Genomic DNA, 26,687 nt, shown 5'->3' on the forward strand with positions numbered 1-26,687 from the left:
AACTCATACCTTTGAAGAATAAAACACAAATTAAAATCTCTAAGGGGACTAAACACAAGCCTAAGGGTCAAACCCCCGCACAAGTTTGGAAAGCAGGCATTATTCCACAGTCTTGGCTTTAGGTTATCTACACATGAAGAGTCTTCTACTTCGCACATGCAACTCCACTGAAAATGAATTGGACTTGCTTCCAATGCATTATTTCTAAGAGCAAGAAAAAAAATATATATGTATAAATTAGCTTGAATTCCCACTAATTTAGTATTCTTAACTGCACACCTCCAGATACAAATATGAAATAAAACTTCCAATCTTTTATGCATACTTGAAAAATAATGTCACATCTACTCTGTAGTGCTTTGGTAGCATAGAAACAGAGGCTTAGCGAACTTTGGTACAAGTCATTTGTTTCAGACATTTTCTTGGCTACTAGACTAAATCTGAAGGGCAATACAGAGTATCAATCACCATGAGCTATTTATCTCATTCATTTGCATGGCTGATATAAAGTCACTGTACAGCTGCACAGTTTATTCCACACAGGTTTTATTACACACAGCCCCTCACAGACTGGAACACAGCGAAGAACTGAAGCTCAGTTCATTTTATCATTTAAACACCACTGCAATTGCTACTGCAGCACATGCAGAGCCCAGATTTGCCTACACTAATGTGAAAACAGCATTAAGGGAAAAGCAGAGGTATAGTACAAAAAACATTTTCATGTGGTAGAGAAAGAAAACAGTTACTGGTTTACAGATTAGCTACCTTCACCAGTGATGAATCAGTAACTTCTCAATTCCTTAGTTGTTAAACAGAGTCAAATTAGATATAAAACTCCGGGGGAAAAAAAATGCATCCTATATCTCTGAAGATTTGCAATTTGGGATGTGCGCGACTGACTTACATCATGTTTTGCACAAGCCAGTTTGCAACTACTACAGTATAGATACTGAAATCACGCTTAGAAAGTTTCAAACACTGTCTCCAGATGATGCGTTTCCCCAGTCTGAAAGCATTCAATAATTTTCACAGCAATCCAAGAACCAAGACTTGCCAAACTATAGCACCCTGAAAACAACCTGTAACAGCACAAGAGACACTTTGTCTTGTAACCCATATGTATGGGAACTGCTGAGTCACGGCCTGAACCTCTGATTGATCACCTGAGGTGAGCACTGAGTCAGCCAGAGGAGCACAGGTGAAGGCAATTCTCCTGTGTGCCGGAAGGGGTGGAGCCAGGCTGCAGCCCTCCTAGACCTATTGAAGAGCTGGCTGCTAGGGGGGAAGGATCTCTTCTGGAGATCTGCTCTGCTGGAGTTTTGTAAGTGAGCCCAGGATAGGGGTAAGCTTTCTATCTATTCTCTTTTTGTTATCGTTATCTGCTTTGCCAAACTCTCTTGTTTATTTTGTAATTATAGCATCTTAATATTCATTGATTATACACCATATCACTGTTAGAGAGCTGCTGGATGTTGGCTTAGAGCATTCCCACTCCAGGTTGCTGGAATAGCCAAGAAACCCTCCTCTGCCAGCATGAAAGACACCATAACAGGTGCAACAAGCATACCAACACGATGAAATTTGCATTGGTGGCACCATGCATGCATCTGCTTACAGCATACTGCCCAAGGAAAGGAAGGGAATTACTAACTCGCAGCCCAGCACCAACAGCATATCTAGGACCATTATAACCAAATAACTAGGACCGCCTCATTGAGCAAAATGGAAGTGGAAGGAGAGAAATCCACAGGATTTAGAGACATGATCCTCAAGCAAAGGCTTCAAGGACCAGCACAACAATTATCTTCTACGTTGAAGGCTTTCATGAAGGGAACTGAACACCTCTGCTGGCAGCAAAGGACCTGAGAAAAAAGAACTCCAGTGAAAAAAAAATTACCTAGATATCTGAAACTGAACTGGACAGACAAATCATCCCAGTAGTCCAGCTATCTGGACAGAATTAACCTCTCTGCATCAAGCAGGAAAAGGATGAGAGACTTGCTGTGGAAATATACACCCAGGTGACCCTAGTGCAAAGGACTGACTGCCTTGATCTCGTAAGCTATCTGCACTTGTCTTTGATCTACTTACTGCCTAAGAGGAGAAGCAACTGGATCTAATCAGGATGAGATACAGACAAGCATAATGTCTGCTTGGCTATTGTCTCCATGATGCATTCATGCACAGGATTTCTAAAACTAAGAGGAACACATCACAGCACATACCTAAGTCTTGTGCCCTATGAAGACAAATGGAACTCAAACAACTGCAGAGCTCCTGCCCCAAGGAATTGTTTCCATGGGTGACAATCAGTGGGATCCCAGAGGAGCCACAAACTCACAGACTGGTAGGCTCCTTCTTCCAGCTGCTGTATGTACAGATAGCTCACTTCACACTTTCCCACTCTGCTCCAAAAAAAAAGTGATGTAATCACATCAGGACTTTCAGAGTGTAAGCTGCAGAAGCCATTTATTCACATCACCAGCTAGGGCTCAACAACCCAACTGACATTCTTTGTGCTGATACTTTTTTTTTTTTTTCAAACCAAAAAGTTCACATGAACATCAGCCCACAAATCAGCCAAATCAGCCATCATCACAGCGCAAGAATCTGACCGCTTTTTTATACATGTTAAAGCTAATCAACAGCTATGCAAGACACCAGAGCAGGTGTGTTAGGCTAGACACAACAGAAGGGGACAGCAGGGTACTGCTACTGACACCCATTCATTTACTTCCCTTTTACAGGTTTATAGTACCATATAAACAATTGCTCAGGTTTTACTATACTGTCATTTAGGATGACTATGCTGTAAAGCTCAGTCATCTGATCTCCAATTTGTTTGCTTTTGAGTCCACTTAATAGCTATTTGTTCTTGTGTCATTCACCCAGGTGATTAAAATATCTCATGCAATAATCAGATTTTCTAGGCTCCTCTCATCCTTTGAAAACTAAAAGCATTCTCCAGAAGATTCTCCACACTCATGATCATTTAAGTGCAAGATTAACTCAACTTCTCATGTTATTGAAGTCTCACTAGCACTCTACCGAGTCACAAAATTGATAAGGACCCTCTGAAAATGGCTAAACTAAAAACTACAGTGTTTGGCATTCACAGCTTTCTCTAGCACAACGGCACATATGCAAGAATGCCAACTATCAGAGATGATTGTGCAGCACGTTATTATTTTTCCCTCTGTTAACTGCCCTCTTTTCATGCCTTGTATTTTCAGAGCTCGCTGAAAGATAACAATCTTCTCCTTCAATGCAAGTCTCTCCTGTCTCCAAAGTCTTTCTAAGATCAAATCAAGTGAACAAATATTTAAACCACACCCCAAAGTCATGATAGCTCAAAAGTCACACATCAGTAAGATCCTAGCCTCTAGAAAAGATAAGTGCATCTAAGGTATAGAATCTTCCATTCACTATTTGTTCCCCTCTTGCAAGCTCTAGATTTGGGAGAAACTCCAAACAGAAGAGACTTCAGCAAGAAACCATTCTCATTTCCTCACAGCAAAATTTCTCAGCTGGAAGGCATTCTTTCATATGGAACTAGATACAAAGACTTGTTTGTGCTTAAGCATAAGTTTTCCCAACATCTTCCTGAGATGATGAGAGAAGTTCAGCACTTCTGCTTGAAACCAATCATGTGGCAAGGTAAATGCATCGTTCTGACATGACATTATGGATGAGCATACTCAGTAAACCTCAATTCAGAAATCAACTAAGACAGACTGAGCTTTTATGGTCTCATGGGATTCCTGCAAACAAAACAGGCAAATAAAAAAAAAATAATAATAATAAAAATAATAATAAAAAAAAAAAATTCGATTGAAGTTTTTATCTGATCACCCCACACACACAGCCAAAGCTGGCCATAAGACTTCCTAATGTTTCAGTTCTTCACACTGCTGTAGTTAAGGATTAACAGCCTTTTTTAGCATCCTAACCTTCACAGAAGCTGTATCTCTACCCAGGCAAACATTTCAAGCGTCTTCATGGAAGCAGTGTGTATTCCATACGTCTCAGAGCTGATCCAAGGGGGTTAACTGAACATGGCACTTTCAGGATGCATTTGAGCAGCTGTGTCTGCCCAGCTGGCCCATCAGACCCAAGGCAGCCTGTGGCCAGCCAGCACAGAGTAACAGCAAGCAGTCCTCCAGCAGGTCTCTCTAGAAGATCCTACACTGCACAACTGTCAAGACTCCATCACGGACTCTGCAATCCCACACAGCCACAGAACAGCTTCAAGTTTTCTCAAGCGCGGTACCTTCATAGGAGAAAGAGTCGTCTTCTCCATGAATAGTACCAGAAACACAGGACAAAAGAGGATAACAAACTTAGGCACCAGAGGCAATCCAACTAACAGTAGGAAGACTTTGCTTAACTCAAGTAAGTCTTCCAAACAGTATTAAACGAACTAAAGAATTCTCCTGCAAATAGCTGGACTGGCTTAAGAGTTCCTGTGACAAAAGGAGCTGCTATGGGGGCCAGAAGAGCTCCTCAGTGCAGTGCAAAGGAAACTTGAAGTTGTGCCTAACTCAGGAAAAAAAAAAAAAAAAAAAAGACAATGACAGCACTACTATTTAAAATCCTGGCATCTCTGAAACATGCCCTCAAAAATCACAAGAAGTTTGTAAAAGTAGATTTGGCTTGACTGGGGAAAGAGAGAAGGAAGAGCAGGAGTAAGGTGGAGGAAAAAAAAACATCCGGCAGGAGAAAAGAGAACATCTCAATTGTAACCACAGACATTTTTATTACCTAGCAGTGAAATATTTAGACCATAGATAACAAACTCATAGAAGCTTTACACTCCTCCCAGCTTCTTCCCAAAAAATGTCCCTGAAAAATAGTTGTGTTTCTCAGAATTTTCTCATTTAAGACACTTTCCTGCATGTAAGGTTTCAACATTTTTCTGCCCAGAGCTGTCTGCCAGAATAACAAGTTGAATGTGAACTCCAAGGTGAACATGGCTACTAAGTGGCCTAGCAAACACCAGAAGCCATGAGAGAAAACTATGTAGCTAGAAACTGAAGAATTCCTGCTTGATGGTGACAGCAAACAGCCACTAGGTTACCTCAGCTACCATCGCTCTGCGATGGTCATTCACAATGTCCAAATAGCTAGATTTCCTTCTATTATTATTATTATTATTTCTTTTACCTTTGTAAAAAGAAATACAACTTTTTCATCTTTCAAGGCTTTCCTCATTTTAGCCCTATCAAAGAAACATTAATTCAAGTGCAAGGTGACAAGCTACCAGATACAATTTTTGATGCTTCTGATTCATTATGGGAACCCAGACATCCAGATGTGCTCACCACTGATCTGCATGTGCATAAAATCTTACTGATCAAGCAATCAAATGCACTTGCTTTCTATTCACGTAGTTAATACAGAAGCATCACACGCTATTCCTACATTAGTTTATAAACCATTTTCCGTACTCATCAGATGCAAAATTCACACCTGAATATTTTACAGATAGATGCTCACACAGAAAACAGTTTTCTCTGACATCTGTTAGTAAGTCTTGCTCTTTACAAACTGCAACCTCTTCTCCAGAAAGTTTTTTTCCCCACAGCTGGAGCCCTGCTACTTGTGTTCTTGCACAGCATCACAAGTCCTTCAGCACTGCTGAAGCAAATAACAGCATGCAACTGCACAGGAGCTGCAGATGCTGCTTTGGCAATGCAGGGGTGGACGCTCCAGCAGTAAGCACAGAAGGCAGAAACGTCTCAGAGAACAAATGGCTTTCACCCATCTCACTGTAGATAAGTGCCTGGGACAGGTATCTACCCTCAGATCACCTCTTTTTCAGAGAAGCAACTACGATTAGGAGAAAAGTAATAACACAGTAAGTTTACCTTCCCAACTAAACAGTTCAATGACCAAATTGCTTTAAGGAAAGCAAACCAACACAAAGCCTGAAGAATTGCATTTAAGTATCAGAAAGCAATTGTATTTCTTCTAGCAAATAAGCGAAAAATAAGAACACACTTGTTCTAGATTGGTCTGAAGTATTCAACTTTTTTTTTCTTTTTAAAAATATTTAAAGCTTTGATCCAGTATCTAATGAGTACCTATCTCACACCTATGAAATACTACAACCAATTAAGGCAAAAAATATTTAGTAAGTGCTGAAAGCTATTACACAGGAATTCTTAGACAGAAAGACAGAAATTCTTACTCTCTATCGACCACCAATAGCTAGAATTCAATTGACATGTAACTGCTCGCTTTTAACATTGATCCCACAGTATCCCTGCCGGCCAAAGCATCTGCTCAGCTAACACACCGAACAGGCAACAAGATGGGAGGTAAGAAAGAAGCACTCTCTCCAGTCCCAAGATTTTTTTGCAGGAAAAAGAAACTGTCTCCAAAAAGCCTGACTTTGGAAGTTAAACTAGATCTTTTCTATGTGTAGCATTTGAAGATTTCTTTCAAACTCATTATTTGAGTTCTAGATTCCAAGCCAAATCAAATCTCCATAGAGACATTCAAATTTGGGCTTGGAGGAAGAGAAAGCTTCTGTTTACATATAATGACTTAACAGCAAAAGTAAAAGACCAGATCAGCAAAAAATGCAACCTCCAAAAACTGACGGTAAGAAATGTAATAGGAAAGAGTCAGAAAAAAAGCCGGTCTAACTCTGGGGCAGCTGGAACTCAACCTGACTACAACTGCTGAAAGCCACAAAGCAGATTTTTTTTCCTACTATCACGCTGTAAAGGTCTAATGTCTTACTAAGCATCCCTATTATTTTTCCCTATATTTAGGGAAAAAAGATTCTGAATTTTATCAAAAACTCACAGTATCTTGCCAGCTTTCCTTCACTACATAAACTTCAGTTATGTACTTCCGTTAGCTTTAGTAGCTAACTTTAGTTAGCACAGTAGCGTTTACAAACTCCCACTTTACCAGGGACGTGAATTTGCTCTGGAGCCAAGAGTAAACAGGAGATACTGTATATTAAATAGGAGGTTTTCACTTCCTATTTGAATTTCTTTTTTCAATGGCCTGTTTGCTATTTATTTGTTTGGGTCTACTTGTTTATTTTTTGTTTTTCCCCAGCCTAAACCTGCAGCACATTCAGAAAGATCTGCCACAGCAGCAGTGCTGCCATTGACTCCTGGCTGTCTGCAGCCTTTTCCAATACTGAGCCTTCTCTTCCCTATACAGCTGCCTCCTGCAAGGTCCAGCAACATCTTTTTCAGGACCATGCACTAGCAAGTACTGAAGCACATTCATGTACACAAACACATTTCTGGCTGTACCATACTTGACAATACCACTGTGATTATCTAAGAGAATCACTGACTGCAAGTTGCATTGTCTGTGTGGCTTTGTTCAGCTTTAAATGGACAGAGGCCAAAAGGCAGACTCAGCACATCTGCCCCAGAGCCAAGCAAGTCACCTGCCTGCAGCCCTGTAGCCATGAGCTCAGCCAGGTCCTGACAGGGCGCAGCACTAAATGAGCACACTGCTACCAGCTCCTGAGCATCCCAGCTATAATCAGGGCAGAAAGGCTCCAAATTCACAGGTTTGGGCAACAGTTTAGACAAACTTGTACTCAAAGACAGTATCCAGACTAGACATTGAGGAAAGAAAATCGAATTACTTTGGAGTGCTTTAAAAGTACTTTAAAGCCCAAAATCCTTCTTGGGGAATTTGTTTTGATTGCAGCGCTTACCATACCTACCTGTAATGCAATAAAAGCAGCAACTTCATTAATGACCCAGAAGTAAAAACCATCATATCTCAAATTCTCTACTTCACGCCAGTCAATATGAAAGAACAAGGTTCATTACTGTATAGAAATACACCAAGGTGAAGAACAGGCATCTCTTCTTTAATCCCTGATTTTTCTTTTAGTGCCTCATGAACCTCATTGCACTGTACAACTTCCTGAAGGGAGGTTGTGGTGCAAAAGGGTCTGGCCTCTTCTCCCAGGCAAATAATAGGACCCGAGGAAACGGCCAGAAGTTGTACCAGAGGAAGTTTAGGTTGGACATTAGGAAAAACTTTTTCTCTCAGAGGGTGGTCAGGCACTGGAATGGCTGCCCAGGGAGGTGGTGGAGTCGCCATTCCTGGCAGTGTTCAAGAGGAGCCTGGATGAGGAGCTACGAGAGATGGTTTAGTAGCTTGTGGTACTAATAGGAATGGGAGGGGGGCTGGACTAGATGATCTTGCAGGTCGTTTCCAACCTTGCGATTCTATGATTCTATGATAAGTAAAAGTTAGCACTGCCTCATTTCAAGTGCCTGCTTCCAAAAACATGGAAAATACACCTCAAAAAACTAAGACTACTGCTGAAACCTGGAAACAAGGAACATGGAAACCAAAGTCTGCTGTGAGATGTAAAAAGCACAAGGAAAAGACAACCACCTACCCCTGAGAACTCCCAAGAGAAACTACAGGAAAACATCAATATCCATTCACGCTGTACAAGGCTCATAAAATTCCTATTCTTGACTGCTAGCATTCTAAGCCAAATATTATATCTGTCTGAGGTCTTCTGACTTTTGAAAAACAAGTTACTTTCACAAAATCACTAAGGTTAGAAAAGACCACTAAAATCATCTAGTCCTACCATTAACCCATCACCTGCACCCACTCTTTCCAGACACCTTCACCTGTTTCATGGTAGAAGGAGCAAAGCACGGAATTCCATACTAATGGCTTATGGAGCAAAAGGATCATTGTCCTATGGAGACTAACAGCAAGATACACACCCACAATGAAGGAAGAGACTTCAAATAAACTTTGAAGGCAATTTGTAAGTAAATATTCCACTTGCATTCCAAATTTTTAGCATTCAGTGAGAAACTAAGTCCAAATGGATAGTAAATGCTCCTAAGAACTAGAAATTGGCTCTGGTATAAGTCAGCAACTACATGGAACAAAAACAACTTCAAACAACTGTATGTTTTTGAGAAGAGAACCAAGAGGTCCCTAGAAGGCCCATGTCAATAGCAGCTTATCCCAGAAGCCATGGACTTCCAGCCACTCACTCAGTATGCTAAACCAAGTGAAAATATTCAAGTATTATCAGGGGTGACCAACTACCTTACCTATTAAAAAAAAAAAAAAAACCATATAATCAGTCTAATGACGTATAGCACCAAATTGTGTACAATTCCACGTTTCAAAAAATCACCAAGGTTGGAAAAGATCTCCAACATCATCCAGTCCAACCATCCACGTATCACCAATATTTCACACTAAACCACATCCCTCAGTACAACATCTAAACACTTCTTGAACGCCTCCAGAGACAGAGATTCCTCCCACTCAGACAGCTGTAGAGAGCCATAAAGTCACCCCTGAGCCTCCTCTTCTCCAGGATGAGCAACCCCCATTCCCTTAGCCTCTCCTCATAAGGCCTGTGCTCCAGACCCCTCACCAGCTTTGCTGCCCTTCTCTGGACATGTTCCAGGGCCTCCATCTCTTTCTTGTAGGGAGGGACCCAAAACTGGACACAGTACTTGAGGTGCAGCCTCACCAGAGCTGAGTACAGAGGGATGATCACTCCCTGCTCCTGCTGGCTGCACTATTTCTGACACAAGCCAGGATGCCATTGGCCTCCTTGGCCACCCGGGCACACTGCTGGCTCGTGTTCAGCTGAGCATCAACCAACACTCCCAGGTCCGCTTCTTCCACACAGTCTTCCAGCCACTGCGCTCCAAGCCTATGGTATTGCCTAGGGTTATTGTGGCCAAGTGCAGGACCGGCCCTTGGTCTTGTTCAACTTCATCCCACTGGCCTGCGCCCAGCAATCAGCCTGTCCAGATCCCTGTGTCCAGGGCCTTCCTACCGCCAGGCAGACCAACACCTCCTGCCAACTCAGTATCATCTGCAAACTTACTGAAGGTGCACTCCATGCACTCATTCAGGTCATCAGTGAAGATATTGAACAAGACAGGCCCCAGTACTGACCCCTGGATCTTAACCAGTCCAGAACAAACATTTGAGAAACTGCTCATAAAATCTCCCTACAATCAAAGATCTACAGCCTTTCAGTGTATTGTCATTAAATGCACACTACGCAACAAAACATTCTGCAGATATGATTGTAGGAATGCCACAGTAGATTTCAGAGTACAGGATAATCAAAATCTGGATGCTACTCCCTTTGGAAAGAATCCGTGTAATCTATTTTACCACGACCCACGTTCAAGAAAGAACACATTTTTCTATTCTGAATGCATTAGCAGAAAAGCCTCATCAAGATGAGTTTAAGGGTTCACAAGGCCATATAACTATGCAGTACTGCTATCCACTATCCTTATTTACTAGCTGTAACAAGAGTAAAACTGAAGATGACGAAAATTTGTGTTTCTCTGCATTGCATCAATGTATGGGCAGCACCCAGAAAGCCTCACCAGACCCCAGCTCTCCAACACTAGCTGCAGAACCTAACACTTAGGCCTGAGCTTGCAGCACACAAGGTCCAGCGTAAGCTTTTCCCCACTACATAGGGGGAAATGCCCTGTTCAGGCTGACTAGTGAAGGAGCACACACATGGGATTTCCATTCAGTACAGACTGAACTCCAATTCAATCCACACACCAAGGAGGACTGTCAGTAGAGCACTGGCTCTTTTCTCCTGCCTGAACTGTCCCTGCTTTTGAGCTCTGGCTGAGGCTACTTGAAGCATTAAGCTAACACATCCTAGAAATAATACAAATTGGAAAAGGCTTTTGTTCAGAAATATCCCTGTATTATAAGAGGGGAGTGACAGGGAATTTGCCTTGCAGAAGAATCCAGCTTATAGAAAAAATAAAATACAGCAGAAGTAAAACAAGGGAAAAGTTGAGTTAATAAAAAAAAATCTAGGACTCAAAAAAAAAAAAAAAAAAAAAAGCCTTGCAAGAATGAGAATTGCATAACTTTACAGTGTAGTAACAATGCACTACTAATTAGCGCTGACCACTGACACTCAAGCAGCTAACTAAAGAGACTGAGTCGTACTCTCATCAGTGATTGTCTGGTCTTTCCCTGCCACCACATCCTGTTGAGGGAAAGTTAAAATCTTGGAATCATCTCTGTCAAAGAAAAGAATTCCAAAAACATTGCTAAGTTATCATATTTGACCTGAGAACTGTTTGATACCTAGAAGCATCAGGTTAAAACTAAACTGCTCTTCACAACAAAATCCACCTGAAAAAGAACCACATAAATGAGAAGTCTTCGAAACACTTCAAAACACTTTTCAAGTATGGAAGTTAATTTTTCAAAAGCAGGATTAGACTCAACTTTTTCTAATCTGAATGACTAAGATTAGAAAAAAAGTATTTCAATCATGCAAAATCTTAGCAAAATATAATATTAATAATTACATGCACAAAATTCAGATAGTTTATCCAACGTATTCAAAAGCACAACACATCTGTAGGTTTCACGTACCATATATTCCTTCCCATTCTGAATCTTTAGGTGGTGAAGAAAGAAAATGAGCAAGTCACTGTAATGTGCCAATATCTCAAAAGGCAAAAGTATTCCAGTTACTAAACACTGGTGATTTAAGTAGTAGCACAGCCCTGACCTTCTATCCTAGAACGAAGCCTACTGATGAAAATTGTTCTGCTTATTTGATTCATGTACCATGCCCACGTAACACAAGTATTTCAAATTGAGCAAATTGAGATTAAAAAGGCTTCCATGATTTAAAAACAACCGTTCAGTAACAACAGTGGCTCAAACCAAGGCGAGGCTTTTGATGTGCTGAGGAAGCCTGAACATGCTTCATATCTGTTATTGACACGACTCAATAGTAAGGTTTAATCTTTGCTTCAGTTCCAGCACTCCTCTCTTAGATTCCCCTAATAATAACTCCATTTTTTAAAATCAATAATACTGAAATAAATCCAGAAAGGTATTCACTACATTCTACAAGCATATATTTGCAGTCATTAAATTGATAAACATGAATGAATCTTCCACGTCTCCTATATCTCCCAATTTGTAGCTTCTACAGTTTGGAGTAGAACCTAGATAACTCATTAGAGGTTAAGCTTATAACGTATGAGAGGCACACCTCCATTTAAAAATCACAGGTAAGTTACTCATCAACCCCCAGAAAATAAACACCAGGTTCAAATATAAATCTTTTACTATAAGAAAGATCAGAGAATGTACCCCCCTTCAGGCTTCAATGCTTCCCAAAGTGACACAGTGTCATGGTTCTATGGTTTTTTTTTTTGTTTGTTTGTTTTTATTTTTGGGTTTCAGTATTCCACATCAAAACATCATGTAGTGTACAGGGTATTAAAGTGTTAATGCCCAATCCCAGGTACCTATCCCTGTACATTACAGAAGTAATCACGGGATCTGACCCTTCCGGGTGGGGGGGGGCGCTCTCTTGCTGCCTTGCAGTGGGTGCTGGAGGGTGCTTTCCTAGCCGTTCCAAGCTTTTCAGGTTTGACTCGGTCCCGGGACTTCTTTGATGTGGAATACTGAAACCCAAAAATAAAAACAAACAAACAAACAAACAAACAAAAAACATAGAACCATGACACACAGATGCAGGATGAAAGCAGGCCACAAATCTTTTAAATCTCTCTTTTAGATCATAGCAGACTCTGCCATAGTGTTGGATCACAAATCCCGTTCAGGTCCTCTAATGTTGGAGGAAAAGCTTTTTCTTCTTTAAATCCATTTTATTGGAAAAAGCGATGTTAGTGAATAATGAATGCTTCTGTTCACATCACAAAACGCCGTTTTGGTTGACAGTATAACTAGTGGGTATACAGATACATATAGACGCTGGAAAGCATTCAATTATACACTTGCTGAATCTCACTCTACTATTTCAGTTTATCCTAAAGCAGGCAGATTTTGTCCAGGCCCACTCGCATTTTGACCTGTGTTTTGTATTTCCACTTAGTTGGCAATTACTTTCACTTATTGCTGCCCCCAGTTCCAGAACATACCACCTGCTTCCCTCACCTCCTTGCCTTTCATCCTAATGGTTTTTCAAATAAAAGCTTCAAGCTCTTATTTCCAAATCAACGACCAAGATCCTCCAGATCTACAGCACAGCTGAGGCTGGTGGGGACCTCTGGGTCCATCTGGCTCAGCCAGGCCCCAGCAGGGCCACCCAAAGCAGGGTGTTCAGCATCCATTCAGCTTCAGAGATCTACCAGGAGGAGACCCCACAGCATCTCCAGTCGCTGTGCCAGCACTCTGCCACCTGCACAGCACAGCAGTGCTGCCAGACAGTCAGAGGCAACACCTGTGTTGCACTGTGTGCCTCTTGTAAAGGCACACCTGTTGTCTGAACAGACATTTGTGGGAAAAAAAAAAGAAAAAAAAAATTCTCTTTGACCATTTATTTAAAAAAAAATTACACTACATTTGATTTCCCAGAGTCTCAAGCACACTAAAACTTCATTTGCACAGGGGTCTCTAGTCACCCTCAGTCATATCCAGAGACATCCTTCCTTTCTGCTGAAATACAACTGTGCTCCTGTTTGAGCATATCTGAAGAAGTCAATCATGAAATCACAGAACATTTGGGTTGGAAGGCTTCTTAGAGCCCCCCGGCCCCACCTCTCCATGGCTTGTCTATTCCCTCCCCAGATTAGGCTGCCCAGAGCCCATCCATGGCCTGGGGCATCTCCAGGGATGGAACACCACAGCCAATTCCTACCTTCTAAATTAAATCTCCACCTTTGAGATCGAAACCATTCTCTTCTGTTCTATTACTGTCTGCCCATGTAAAAAGTCTTTCTCCATCCTGATTATAAGCTCCCTTCAGGTACTAGAAGGCCAAAATGAGCTCACCCCAGCTCAGCCTGAAAAAGTCTTCTCTTTTTTTAGGCTGAACAAGCCCAGCTCCCTCAGTCTCTCTCCATAGGATAGACATTTCCATCACCTTCATGGCCTCTTTTGGAACAAGCCATTTTCCAACACTACCCTATTACATGCCCTGAGCATGATTACATGACCTGTACTCACAAGTCCGACATCAGACTAGTGTACCTGCAGCCAGGACCCCAGAGCCACCCCGGTGTGAAGAGTATGCACCAACTGAACACCAAGATGGCAAGGGGCAGTTAGTTTTGTCTCCTTGAATACAACTAGTTGAGTTCTGATAACTCTCAGGAATAGAGAGCACTCTAATGCTAGAAAAAAGAAGAAAAAAACACATATACATATATTTACCACTTTCTTCTCTATCTCTTTTTTGAGAAAATTCAGAAACATAGGGAGCACATTACTCAAGTTACTAAACTGTTCAGGAGCATTCAACGCTGCTTACCAAAAAGCTCAGCAATGCCATACTGAAACATTATGAATGGAGTACTTCAACTGCAGGGATTGGCATTTTGATGTTGTAAAATTTCCCATGGTACTCCATGTTTCAGGTGTGGGATACACCAAACAGGCAACAGGACTTCCACTCAACCAGTATCCTTCTCTTTAAGGACAAACTTTTACTCCTCTTGAGAGCACTGCACTATGTAAGCAAGCCACTTTCCAGTCCTGATACCTATAAAAGGAGGGACCAGAACACAAACCAGCTTTTATCTGCTAAATATTCCCCTGCTCTTATTTTGAGGATTAGTTTGCCCTCCTAAGAAAACATGCCTAGGGACCACTGAGGAATCCATCAAAAGCAGGAGCTCTGTTCCTGCTAAGGTACCAGGATGGATTAAAGAAGGTAAAAGGCTCCTGCACCAACGTTAAACCCATTCATTCACAGCACCAAAGAGCTTTCATCATCCAGGTGCCAACTATCATCTCTAAAAAAAGAAATTTAATATGCAACCTCACTGAAAGTCAGCAAAAGCAGCATTATTTTTTAGAGCTGAAATATTATTTTAAGAGATCAACACTGCCCTAATTAGCAGTGGAGCTGAATGTTTCAGAACATGAACCCAGCATCAGAATACAAAGAATCACTTTAATAACAGCCTGAAAAACTGAAACATCTCCAAACAGTGATCTCTTTCCATAAGTTCACTCTAGGTATAAATCCCTTCCTTGCTACCAGCAATAAAAACTGCATACACTCAGAACCCTTGGCTTGTTTAGAAGAGCTTCACAACTGGATTCACTTGCTTTTCCTGAAAATGAAAACAACAAACATATAGCTTTAGAACAGTAAGGTCTCTCTCAGAATTCAAAATAGCGCGTCAAGTTTGTTTCTCAAAAATTTATCTTTAAAAGGTGGATTTTCATTAACGAAGCGCCTATGCTTTGCTCAAGCAGACTATGAAAGGAAGCTTCATCGTTGAAATTGAAGCTAATGAATCAGGGTTTTGGAGGTCCTAGCAAACGCAAGGAACTGCTGTTTGCCTGCATGCACGCCAGTGCGAGTGCACATTTGCTGCTTTGTTTTAACAAAGGGGAATTAAACACAGCTCTCACACTACAAACTGTAGTTTAAGCTGTTGCCACTCAAAATATTATGTGTTTGCAGAAGTCAAGTCATCTTGAAAAGAGAAACTAAAGAAATAAACTAAGCTATTAGGATAGGTAAATACAATATATAGAAACACTTTTAGGCAGCTCAACCAAATAAGACCTCTACATCTCCACACACAGGCTAATCAGTTCTCAAATCAAAAGAGCTACAAAAACCACACACAAGTTGTAGTAAGAAGCATGGAATGGTTGGGGGGAAAAAAAAACAAACAAAAACACTCCTGTGTAAGTGACATGAAAAAGAATATTTCGTCTGGCTGCAATTGCTACTTACTTCCTAGAATTAACAATCAACATTCACATGAGATCTGAGCATTAAGGAATTCTGGAAGAATAAGCAGAACTAGTTTTGCAAGTCAAAATTAAGATCCTAAGGCCACAGCCATGAACCCTGCATCTGAAAAACACTCAAATCTGAGACATATGCATGACCACCTGTTCTCCCTGTTGCAAGTTGGGATAAGCCTCACACAGGAGAGAGGAATCACAGCAATGAAAGCCAAGGACCCTGGAAACAACATCAGACAAACTAGAACTAAACTACCTGTTCCAGCAGCAGTGCTGTCACTTTTTTTTTTTTTTTTTTTTTAGTTATTATTTATTTATTTATTTTACAAGCTATACTTACTGTAGGAAAATAAAATATGACTAAAATGTCTCTAAAGTGACAAGAGAAATTGCCTTCACTGTCAAACTGCAAAACAAAATCACACCAGTGAGCTGTTTGGTTTGTTGTGCCTGAATACCTTACTTAAGACTTGGAAGGGCATTTTCAGACAAATTACCCAGATCAGTGCAAACCCCTGCAAAAACATCTAAAACATCTCCCAGAAGCACAAGCTTATTTTCCAGTCACCTTCAATGTACAGCTTTTATCAATAAGCTACTAGGCCCTCAGTGTTTTCTTTCAATATTTTTCGTGTTCAGATATTTTCAGTGTTCAAATTCACAGTGGTACAGACAAGAAATCCTTAACTGGTCGACTTCTTCATGAGTGCTTTTGGTCTTTCAACCTCACACACTCATCAACTGATCAAATGGCATGAATTTTGTCCTGTCTATTTGAGAAGGAGATGGAGCCCAAAAAAAGCCCTCCAACAAGTTTACTTTTCTATTCTGTCCACTGTCTGCAGTCTGAGTATTAGGAAATACTCAAACATATAGGAAATCAAAGCATGGGACTGCCAGATTAAAAATGATTCATCTAATCCTGTGGACAAGCAGCAAACTGCTATCTAGAAACCTAAAGGAAGCAGTCTCACAAACATAATAAAAAGCAATGATACATTGTGTATATACATACACATAAACATACACACACACGTATGTCAAAAAATGTGAAATCATTTTGAACATTTTAACCTTCGAGTAAGATGTGAGGGTAGTTGAGGTATGTGCTTACACCAGCCATCAGCTATTTCCATGGACAATTTATAAAGCTAGCAGTAGGTTTTAGGACACATCAGCCATCAGGTACCTGAGAGGAACTTGAGAGGAACTGCGACTGATTTTCATTAAATGAAAAAAGGGGTCCATTACACAAATATTCTTGAGTGTCCAGAAAATCCCAGATATATTCTATCTTCCCTGCAAAGCAAAGTTTGAGCCACAACAGTTACACCCAGTTTGATTAATTTTAGAGGTCCACCTTTAATTAAGGCGTTGCAATTTTCTGCTGACAAAAAGGTATATAATTCTTTTCACATTCAAAATGCAAAGCAAATCCCTTGCTCTCTTTGTTTCTTCATCCTGACGTTCCTTAAGACTGTAGACAGCATTATGCCTAAACACTTGCAAACAAATACTACTGTTTCTATTTCCTAAGACTGGTCAAAAAATTCAGAATATATATGCATAACGATCAAATGGGATTTGTTTCAAAGCAGGGTTTTCACAACTTTTTGTCCTTCAGTTTTGGAAAGACGAGTCACTTCCAATTTCACTGCAAATATCTGTGACACAAAATTTGGAAAGACTTCATTAGTCAAGCTCTACCATAGAAGAAACAAATGTAAGTAAGTCACTGTTTTTATCTAGTCTGTTTCTGTAGCAAGAGCATTAAATCTGTATTTTTCAAAATCCATATCACAGGCCTACAGAATCAAAACAGATTTTTGTGAAATTCAAACAGTAACTACTATTTCATCCGTAATTTTCTGGAGTAATTCGTTAATAGTTATATACTGAACAAAGCAGCACAAAGAAAGATACTGTTTTCCTTCTCTCTTTCTCTCCTCTGTAACCCTCCCTCAGGTACACATGTAATATCACCTGGTCAGTGAAACACCACTTCACTCAAATGAACCTTTCTAACCTTATGCATACAGAAACAGTGAACCAAGAAACCCTCAGCGCCTGTAAGAATTATACGCTTATTGTTATGCTCATATTCACATCATCACAGTAAGTTCCTGGACTTCACTAGGGTCAAAATTTACAGGTTGCCAGGCCTGTGTGCAAGTTATTTTCAGAAAAAAAGTAAAATACTGCACAAATAAAGTACCTGCTGCCTCCAGTAAGGCTTCTAGTCTTGCTTGCGTTTCTGGATCCACAGCTCTCAAGTCCGCACCTTCTGCAGCGCTCGATAAGAACAACTCTGATGTGGTTTTAAGTACAGGGTTATCAAGATCTTCTTGGTCCAAAATAAATGATTCAACCTGTTTGACAAGTTAGATAAACAGTTTTACCATTTTTCACATTTTATAACAAATCTAGAAATCACAAAATATATAAAGGAATTTAACTGTAATATCATAATACTTGAAGCATACAAATTATTAGATAGAACCTTAGAAGTTATTTGGTCAACTCACTAGAAAGGTAGATGAAATGCTAAAATAAAGAACTCTACACGAGAAATAGCTTATCCTAAAAATAATAACTGACAAGAGCTGAAACTACAGCAAGACCAACTCAGATTAAATACTGAAAATAAATGTTATGGATGTTTGCACAGTTAACCAGCAGAACAGACTGCCACAAGGAGCTGTGGCACCTTTGTCAGCAGAAATGCACTTTGTTATTACAGAAAACAGCCACCAGTAATGACTTCAGTACAGCTGAACCTTTCTGAAAGCCAGGAATGGACCCAATGATTTCCCAAAATACCTTTCAGTTCCCTTCTAAAATATTATTTCAACTAACACTGCACAAGGATTTTCTGTTTTGAATACAAACAAGATAGTCAATGACGATTCAAACCAGAACAATTGTTTCCACACTGGCACTTAATATTACCCCAGTCATCAACATTTTCTAGACCAGATCAGATACACAGAACAATTAAACAAGCAGGTACTCCAACGAAGCAGCAATAATGCTGTCCCATTGCCAGTCCACGTGATCTCCAAACACAAGCTCATGGAATTACTCAACATAACACAATGTAGTTTTAGGACAGCTTGCCGGCGTAAACAAGGAGGATACCTGACTCATACTCTAATGAGAACAGAACTACATTTCAGAATCTGTCTCAAGTGCAGACAAAACTCCTTCTATTTTCAGCAATATTTTTACATCAAAACAGGGATATCATTCCATAATTATCCATTCAATGCTACTGGTGTCTTTGGTATCCATCAGAAATGAGACATACATGTTGCTGTCCTTTCTCACTCCACATCCCAATCCCATCTTCCTTCCTCTGTTTTCCCTTAATTCTTTCCACTATCTCTTCCATATCAGCAGTAAGCAACCACCACATCCAGTGCTATCACACAACGCTTTGGGAAACGTACAGTTCGTGCTTCAAAAATCAAAGCAGGCCCAACAACAAGCTCGGTAAAACACCCCATCACATGAAGGGTGTTCATGAGTCTGGAAAGCTGCATGTAACACTGCTATTCAAGATCACCTGAGTTAATGTCTGTCCCTTGTTAATATGTAAACGTCCCGTAACATTATCCCAATCAGCAGGTGCCCAGTGCAATGCAATGGTCACACATGAATACAACGAGAACTGCATTCACTGAAGGAGGTGGTAAGAGTAGCTTTCAGGAAAACAGATTGTTAGTCCCACATCTGCACGATGTTGCCTAACTTACAGGAACTGTACCTTGCATGTCCACACACAAACATTAAAGGTCAGACAGCAGGCTGTGACCTACAGCTTTAAGCAGCAAGTCTCCTAAATTAATCCCAGACAAGACACGAAAGTCTTAAAACAAAGAGAATGGTCAGTGTTAAGAGCCAAGAGGGAGAAAAGCAGAAAATCAACGACCTAAATTAGTGATAAACATTTTTACTGCAAAGCAAGAAGATCTACTTACGATAAACAGCAAAAATCATAAAAACCATAGAATGAAATCACAGAAACAACAGAATGGCTTGGGTTGGAAGGGATCTCCAAGGATCATCAGGTTCCAGCCCTCTTCCCACAGGCAAGGTTGCCAGCCACTACACTGGGTGCTAGATCAGATTACCCAGGACCCCATCCATCCTGGCCTTAAACACTTCCAGGGACAGGGCAACCACAACCTCTCTGAGCAACCGGTTCCAAGACCTCAGGACCCTCTCAGTTAGAATTCCCCCCCCACCCCCAACATCTAATCTAATCATCCCTTCCTTTAGTTTAAAACCATTTCCCCTTGTCCTATCACTTTCTAGGAGAGGTGCTCCAGCCCCTAGATCATCTCTGTGGCCCTCCTCCAGACTCTCTCCAACAGCTCCACATCTTTCCTGTGCTGGGGATTTCCACACTTGGACAATCCTGTCCCTCTCCCTGCTGCCACCCCTCTGCTGATGGAAACCAAGACACCATTGGCCTTCAGGGCTGCACATGCACACTGCTGGTTCATGACACGTATCCCTGCACTAAAACTCCCCTCTGCAGAATTCACATGTGGATTAAGTTCATCTGGCCCACATAAGGACTCCCTGCTGGAATAAGGTCTGAAGCAAAGATATCTTGGGGAAAAACTGACAATTATCTACAGGAGCACTTCAAGGTATTTCATTATTCTCCCCTAAGACTACACAGGGAACTCTGCTTCCTCAATGCACCAGAAATATTATTCCTGCTGCCACAGCACACGTGACCTACCAACGGGTAGAAAAATACCACCATGTATACAAGTGACTGCACACTGTACATAGCGGAGAAGTCCATAGAAGCAGCTGTACTGCACTGCATTTTGGTTTGTTTTCCCCTTTTCCAATTACACTGCTGAACATTATGTAACCCCCTCCCCTTTTGACAATGTACCAAAAGATGCGAAAATCCGACCACACATCAGAACAACAAATACCCCAGAAACTTTCAGACTGCCTTCTGACATGCTTATCCTTCAGCCTCTGCACAGCCTGACAGCACCCTAGGCAAAGCTCATACCAGCATCAACTATTAGCTTTTGTTCTGATTGTTTTAGTAAGTTTTAGTAACATATCCAGAATACAAACATAACTTGACTCTGAAAACAGAAATTCCACATGTTACATGTTAAAGCATTCATGCCATTGCCAATCTTTCAGAAGTTTCAATGCATTTTCAAGTCAGAACATCTGATGTTTCTGTAGCTGTAGTCTCTCACACAGACAGGGGATGAATACCTTCTCACTAACAGCAGAGCAAAAATGTCCACATCAACAAGATGCCACTTGTGAACGAAAGCGACCTATGATGATCACATAACAACCAAACAATATCAAATACATTACCAAAAAAAAAAAAACAAACATAACCAAATAAATTTTACTTTAATACAACACTCATATTGCAGATTTAGGTACTCCGCCCTAAACAGATCCGTAGCAAAGTGAAAGAGTCACTGGTCACCATGCTGTTTTTGGATTATTTTGCAAGTTGCAGTTGATAAGCACCTTACTTGGTAAGGCTCATCAGGAATACACGTACTCAAGACATCACTCCAATTCCCAAACTTATTATGAGCAGGAACGATTCCCAGTAACATTCCCAACACACTGTGTGGGACCTGAGCACCACTGCAGCACTGCACCTCACCCAGGAGAACGAAGGGCTTGTCTGACATCCTGCCAAAGGCTGCAGCAATCCCTCAGCTCTGCAGATCCAGTTACACCACGGGGTCCTCCCCCCCCCAGCCACATTCACAGCTATCTGGACTCAACTCCAACAGTATTTATACATTAATACCGCAAGTTCACCCCGGGCCAGGGGTACGAAAAGGCAACTTGGCAAGCGCTAACATCAAAAATAACATTAGCCATTCTTCTAAGATTGGCAAAGGCATATAAGGTTAGGAGCACACTTCTGTTTTCAAGTCTAAACTGATCTTTTTGGTGCTGCACTGAAATTATTATTACTTTTTTGTTGCAGGTTACTGACAAAAGCAGTATTTTCCCAGAATAGCTTGGACTGCTCCCACCAGCTTGCTCCTGACAGGACGGACCAGTGATGGAAATGCCTCCCGCTGAGGCCGCTCCCGGTGCATCCCTCCTCTGGTACACAAGGGCAGCCACAAGGACTGCTCACTCCATCTCTTGCTTTCCTGTGTGCCAAACCACTGCTTCTGGAAGAGCACCTTGACAAAGGGAGTCCATAGGTAGGACAAAGCTGCTAGGAAATCACTTCCCAGAACTTGCAGTGAGCAACAAACACTTCTGTGGAGCCAGGCCTCCATGCCTTGCACCTGGAGTGTCCACAGGGCTGCAGACCCTCAAGCAAAATCACACTGCCAATAAACTACTACCCAGTTTCTGAATTGGGTTACCATTCCTAGTTATTTCTATACCAATTCAATTTGCATGTGTCTCAAATGTATACTGACGTACACAGGGACCCAGCTTATTTTGGAAAGCCTGTATCTCAGGCTGAAAGTTCATGAAGTGGAAATAGACCATCTACATTTAAACTATTTTCATTTCATAATTAAGATGTACAGCACTGTCTATGAATCAAACTAGGAATATACTGTGCTTTTGTTTAATAAACCTTACCCCCACATTTACACTGCCATGTTCTTTATTGCACTGAACGCCAGTATCTGACTACTACCTTATCATCATTCCTACTTAAAGACCCTGGGAGTACTGGTAAGACAGCAGATGACACAACATTAGTGATTTAGTTTGTATTTCAAATTTGACATAAAACACGTTTGAATACCACATTTAAAGAATGTCAGCTTCAAAATTACTGAAAATAATCAGCCCAAGGAGACTGCACAGTGCAAGGCTGGCACTGAATCACACAGAATCACAAGGTTGGAAACGACCTGCAAGATCATCTAGTCCAACCACCCTCCCTTTCCTATTAGTACCACAAACACTAAACCATATCTCGTAGCTCCTCATCCAGGCACCTCTTGAACACTGCCAGGGACGGTGACCCCACCACCTCCCTGGGCAGGCCATTCCAGTGCCCGACCATCCTTTGAGAGACAAAGTTTTTCCTAATGTCCAACCTAAACCTCCTCTGGTACAACTTCTGGCCGTTTCCTCGGGTCCTACTATTTGCCTGGGAGAAGAGGCCAGACCCTTTTGCACCACAACCTCCCTTCAGGAAGTTGTACAGTGCAATGAGGTCTCCCCTGAGCCTCCTCCACACTGAACAATCCCAGCTCCCTCAGCCGCATTCCCAGTCCTGGGGCAGACTCACACAGTACCAGGCCTCACTTAGCTCTGCTATAAGCAGTACTTCTCAACATCAATCCCTCAAAACTCAACAATATCGGTCACATATTCTTACACCGGTACTGAGGTATACTCTTGGCACTACTATTTCATTCTCAAGAGCAGGGTTAAAAGACAGAAAAGCATGCAGGAACACAGACATTTCCACATAACTTCCCGAGGGACCTCAGTATGCTACCTTCCCTTGGCACTTCAAAGCTAAGGGAAAAACACTTCAGAGTCAGTATGAATGGCTCCAATGACAATTCAGCCATAATTATGGAAATACACCATCTCCGTTAAGGTTTGAATTGTAAATTCTGAAGGCTGTTTCTTCAATTTAAAACAGCTCAAGAAAATTTAAGTCACTAAAACCTATTAATCACCACATATCTTCCAGTTCTGGATCTTGTGCTTACTAGGGCTACTGCCAGCACTCAGCAGTTACCACGTACTTAGAGATATCACTGCATCAGCAGAGAATGCCCAGCATGGCTGAAGCATCATTTCCAGTCACTGCTCACCCTATGACAAGTGAGGCAGATATCAAACATCCTCATGAGATGAATTAACACTGAAATGGCAGAAAACTCAGGGGGAAAAAAGGGAGCTGATACTTTTCTACCACTCTACTGAATTTCCAGCTTACAAAGGCAGTGATTTAGGAGCTGGAACATCTTCCTTCTGGAAAGAGCAAGCCACCAAATCATGTTAGCTCTTCTTGCGGCTACAACCCTCATAACTGCCTGACCCCAAGTTTCAGGGGAGCTGTTAGTTAGTACCTGCACACTGCCTGAGCTCTGCAAAGAGTTGCTTTTGCTGACAGCAATCAGATGGCTCAAACCCATTTAGCTCCAACTACAATAGAAAGTTGACTAAACTACATCTGGATTATCTGAAAGACAGCCTCTATTCCAATATACATTCAGCAGTTATTCAATAATGACGCAAGCAGCTATGAGAACTGGGCCCTAATCTTATTTCAAAATAGCAATTCGTTTTGCAAATGCTGCTACAAAGGTAACATGAGAGTGGACACAGTGCTACCATATCAGACACAAAGTCCTGGTCCTGAAGTCAGACATTTGCACATAAAACTGTGTGGTGCAGCCTAGTGCTGACACATACCAAATGAAGATGGCATTCACCTGTGGCCACATAGGAGGCCTAAGGTGCTCCAGCAGCAAGGCAGACCCAACATCCCTAAGCAGCTCCTCTCCAGCAAGTCAGCTCTAGCCAAGGACCTCAAGCCCAGCACCCCAAGGAACTAGTCAATTCTCACAGATTCAGCTTCTGCCTGAAACATGCAGATAAAGGAATAAATAAAAGCTAAGGTTGTGTGGGACTACTCTCCCATGCCAGAGATTAATCATCTTAGGGTTTCCATCTCCTTGTGTTAATACTAACAGAAAATGCAAAAGCAGGATTCATGATCAAATGTCTGTCAAAAGATTCAGGCAAATTTAACTGCTTACCCAATACCTCTCTTAAGCAATCTACAGGCACTAGCTTACACCACGCCAATTTAAGTAGCTTTAGATACTATGGACTGCACTGTATCACATATCATCTGTCAGCCTCTGGACAAATCTGCCCACAAATAAGAAATCTGCAATTCATTTTTATTAAAACAGCTGACCCAACATACAACTATAGCCATAGTTCCATGGTTGCACCCTCCTGATACAAGGCAGGCAATGTTAAAAGAATTTTATTACAGGAAGTGCTGCTCCTTTCAGTCACTTTAAAAAAAAAAAAAAAAAAAAAAAGCAACCATGTAGTCAATGTCTGTTAAAAAGAAACAGAATTACGAATAAGTTTTCCTAATTCACAGAAGAATCTCCTTTTGCAACTTGGAGCTGCCATTTACAGAACTGAAACCAACAGCCATTCAAAATTCACACTAAACCAAGAGCCTGTTAATGACATGTATGGTCTTCATACCAAAGACCAAATGGAGACAAGCAGATCTTACTATCTGAAATGAGAACTTACACTAAGCACTACTTGTTTTCATGTTTCAACCCACTCTAAGTCATGTTTTCAGTGTTCAATTTTATCTACTGCTATAACAGGTAAGCACCTATTAGAAAAATAGTCCTATAGAAACAGCCCCTCTTCTTTCCCAACATGTCAGCCCAAGAAACAACAGGTGCAACTCAGTATTCTAACTGACTACAATCTAAAGCAGGTCTCTGGTTTCAGCGTAGCCAGGGCTTCTTTGCTCAAGTGTTTTAGTGTTTGGAATTGAATCAAGCGAGGGAAATAAATTCAATTTGTTTATGTGATTCTATGATTCTGATGTAAAAGCTCACACCCACTGAGACAGCAAGTGTTCCGAGCCATCTCTTCAAGAAACATCTTACACATATCAACACACAAGCTTAATTAAAGTGCAAATGACTTTCCCAGGTCTGCCATCATTCCAGAGGCATACAGTGATCCAGCACTCAAAATCATACGTACGAATCCCGTGAATACACCCTGGTCCAATAATTTGATAACCCATTCCCACATCAATCTCTCTTTCAGGCAGAGAGGAGGGTCAACATTCAAAATACCTAAATGCTAAGTTACCTGCAGGCTCATATCAAACTGAAATTCACACTGGCCTTTCCTCCATTCTCAGAGCCGAAGCTAGTGGCACACATTTTCCAAGCCCTGTATTAATGAGTTTGTGGGGGCTCTGCCGCTGCAAAAGCAGCAAAATCCATCACGTAACTACTGACCCATCAGAGAGCCATTTAAAACACCCAGCATACTGAACAACACAGCACAGATCCCACACATCTAAAGTACACTCCACTGAAAACTACAGGCGGCAGTAAAAGGGCTTTGAAGTGTAACTACTTGAGAAAAACAAGTAAAAGGTGTGCAGTCCATACACAGCACTGACCTTTAACTGACAATTCCAAGATGTTAAGTGGCCATTTCATGGACACCCTTTCCCCATGCTATCTTGTCACACTGAAAGCACACACACCCAGAGCAGTGAGCTCCGAGGATGCCACGATGTCGCACAGATCACTCAGCCCCAGCAGCCCATCTCCTCCTTCCACTTGGATCAAACAGTGGATTTGCCACCTACTAGCCATGTAAGGTCATTATTTTATTCATTAATTTGAAAAGGGAAGAGTTCAACAGGGTTAGGGATTTTCCTGGAGGAAACTCTTAGTTAATTAGTAATCCCTCTGTTTTACTGAAGGCAAATGAGAATAACGCATGGGTCTGGTTGAAGCTTAGTACCTAGAGAAAAAAGAAAAAAAACACCCAGGAAAATTCAGAGGGACTTTTCAGCTGGCACACCGTTCATCATGCAGTAAAACATCAATTTTTACTTGACAAACAGTGAATCACCTCTCCTGCAGACTGGCACAGCTTAGCAACTTTCCAAATTCCTCCTGGTGGGAACAGCCAGCCACCCGTCTTCATTCCCACCTACTCCTGCAACAGACACAACGCAGTAACTCAACCCTGCGCAACGTCACCAAGTGTAGGGCACTGCTGCAGGGAAGGGGTGCTCTGGAAGAGCTGAAGATAAAAAGAAGTTTGAAAAACAAGCTGCATAACTCCCTCCTAAAAGAGAAGGGCAAAAAATAAGTGGTCTCAGTCCATGAAAAGCAATTAAGAGAAGAAGGATTCAGCACAGGACCAACCCTCTC

General features: G+C 41.3%; 1 protein-coding gene across 3 annotated transcripts in view; it reads right to left on the minus strand.

The window, feature by feature from the left end:
• ANKHD1 (ankyrin repeat and KH domain containing 1) overlaps positions 1–26,687 on the minus strand; it is a gene marked incomplete at both ends in the record, with an annotated part of 101,301 nt that overhangs the window by 68,122 nt on the left and 6,492 nt on the right. For all 3 annotated transcript variants that reach the window (XM_079542462.1, XM_079542461.1, XM_079542463.1), the window contains one exon: positions 17,942–18,095. In XM_079542462.1, coding sequence (XP_079398588.1) covers positions 17,942–18,095 — 154 coding nt within the window. The remainder of the gene's footprint in view (positions 1–17,941; positions 18,096–26,687) is intronic.

Source organism: Tetrao urogallus (assembly GCF_951394365.1).
Source record: "Tetrao urogallus genome assembly, chromosome: 14".
Taxonomy (NCBI): Eukaryota; Metazoa; Chordata; class Aves; order Galliformes; family Phasianidae; genus Tetrao; species Tetrao urogallus.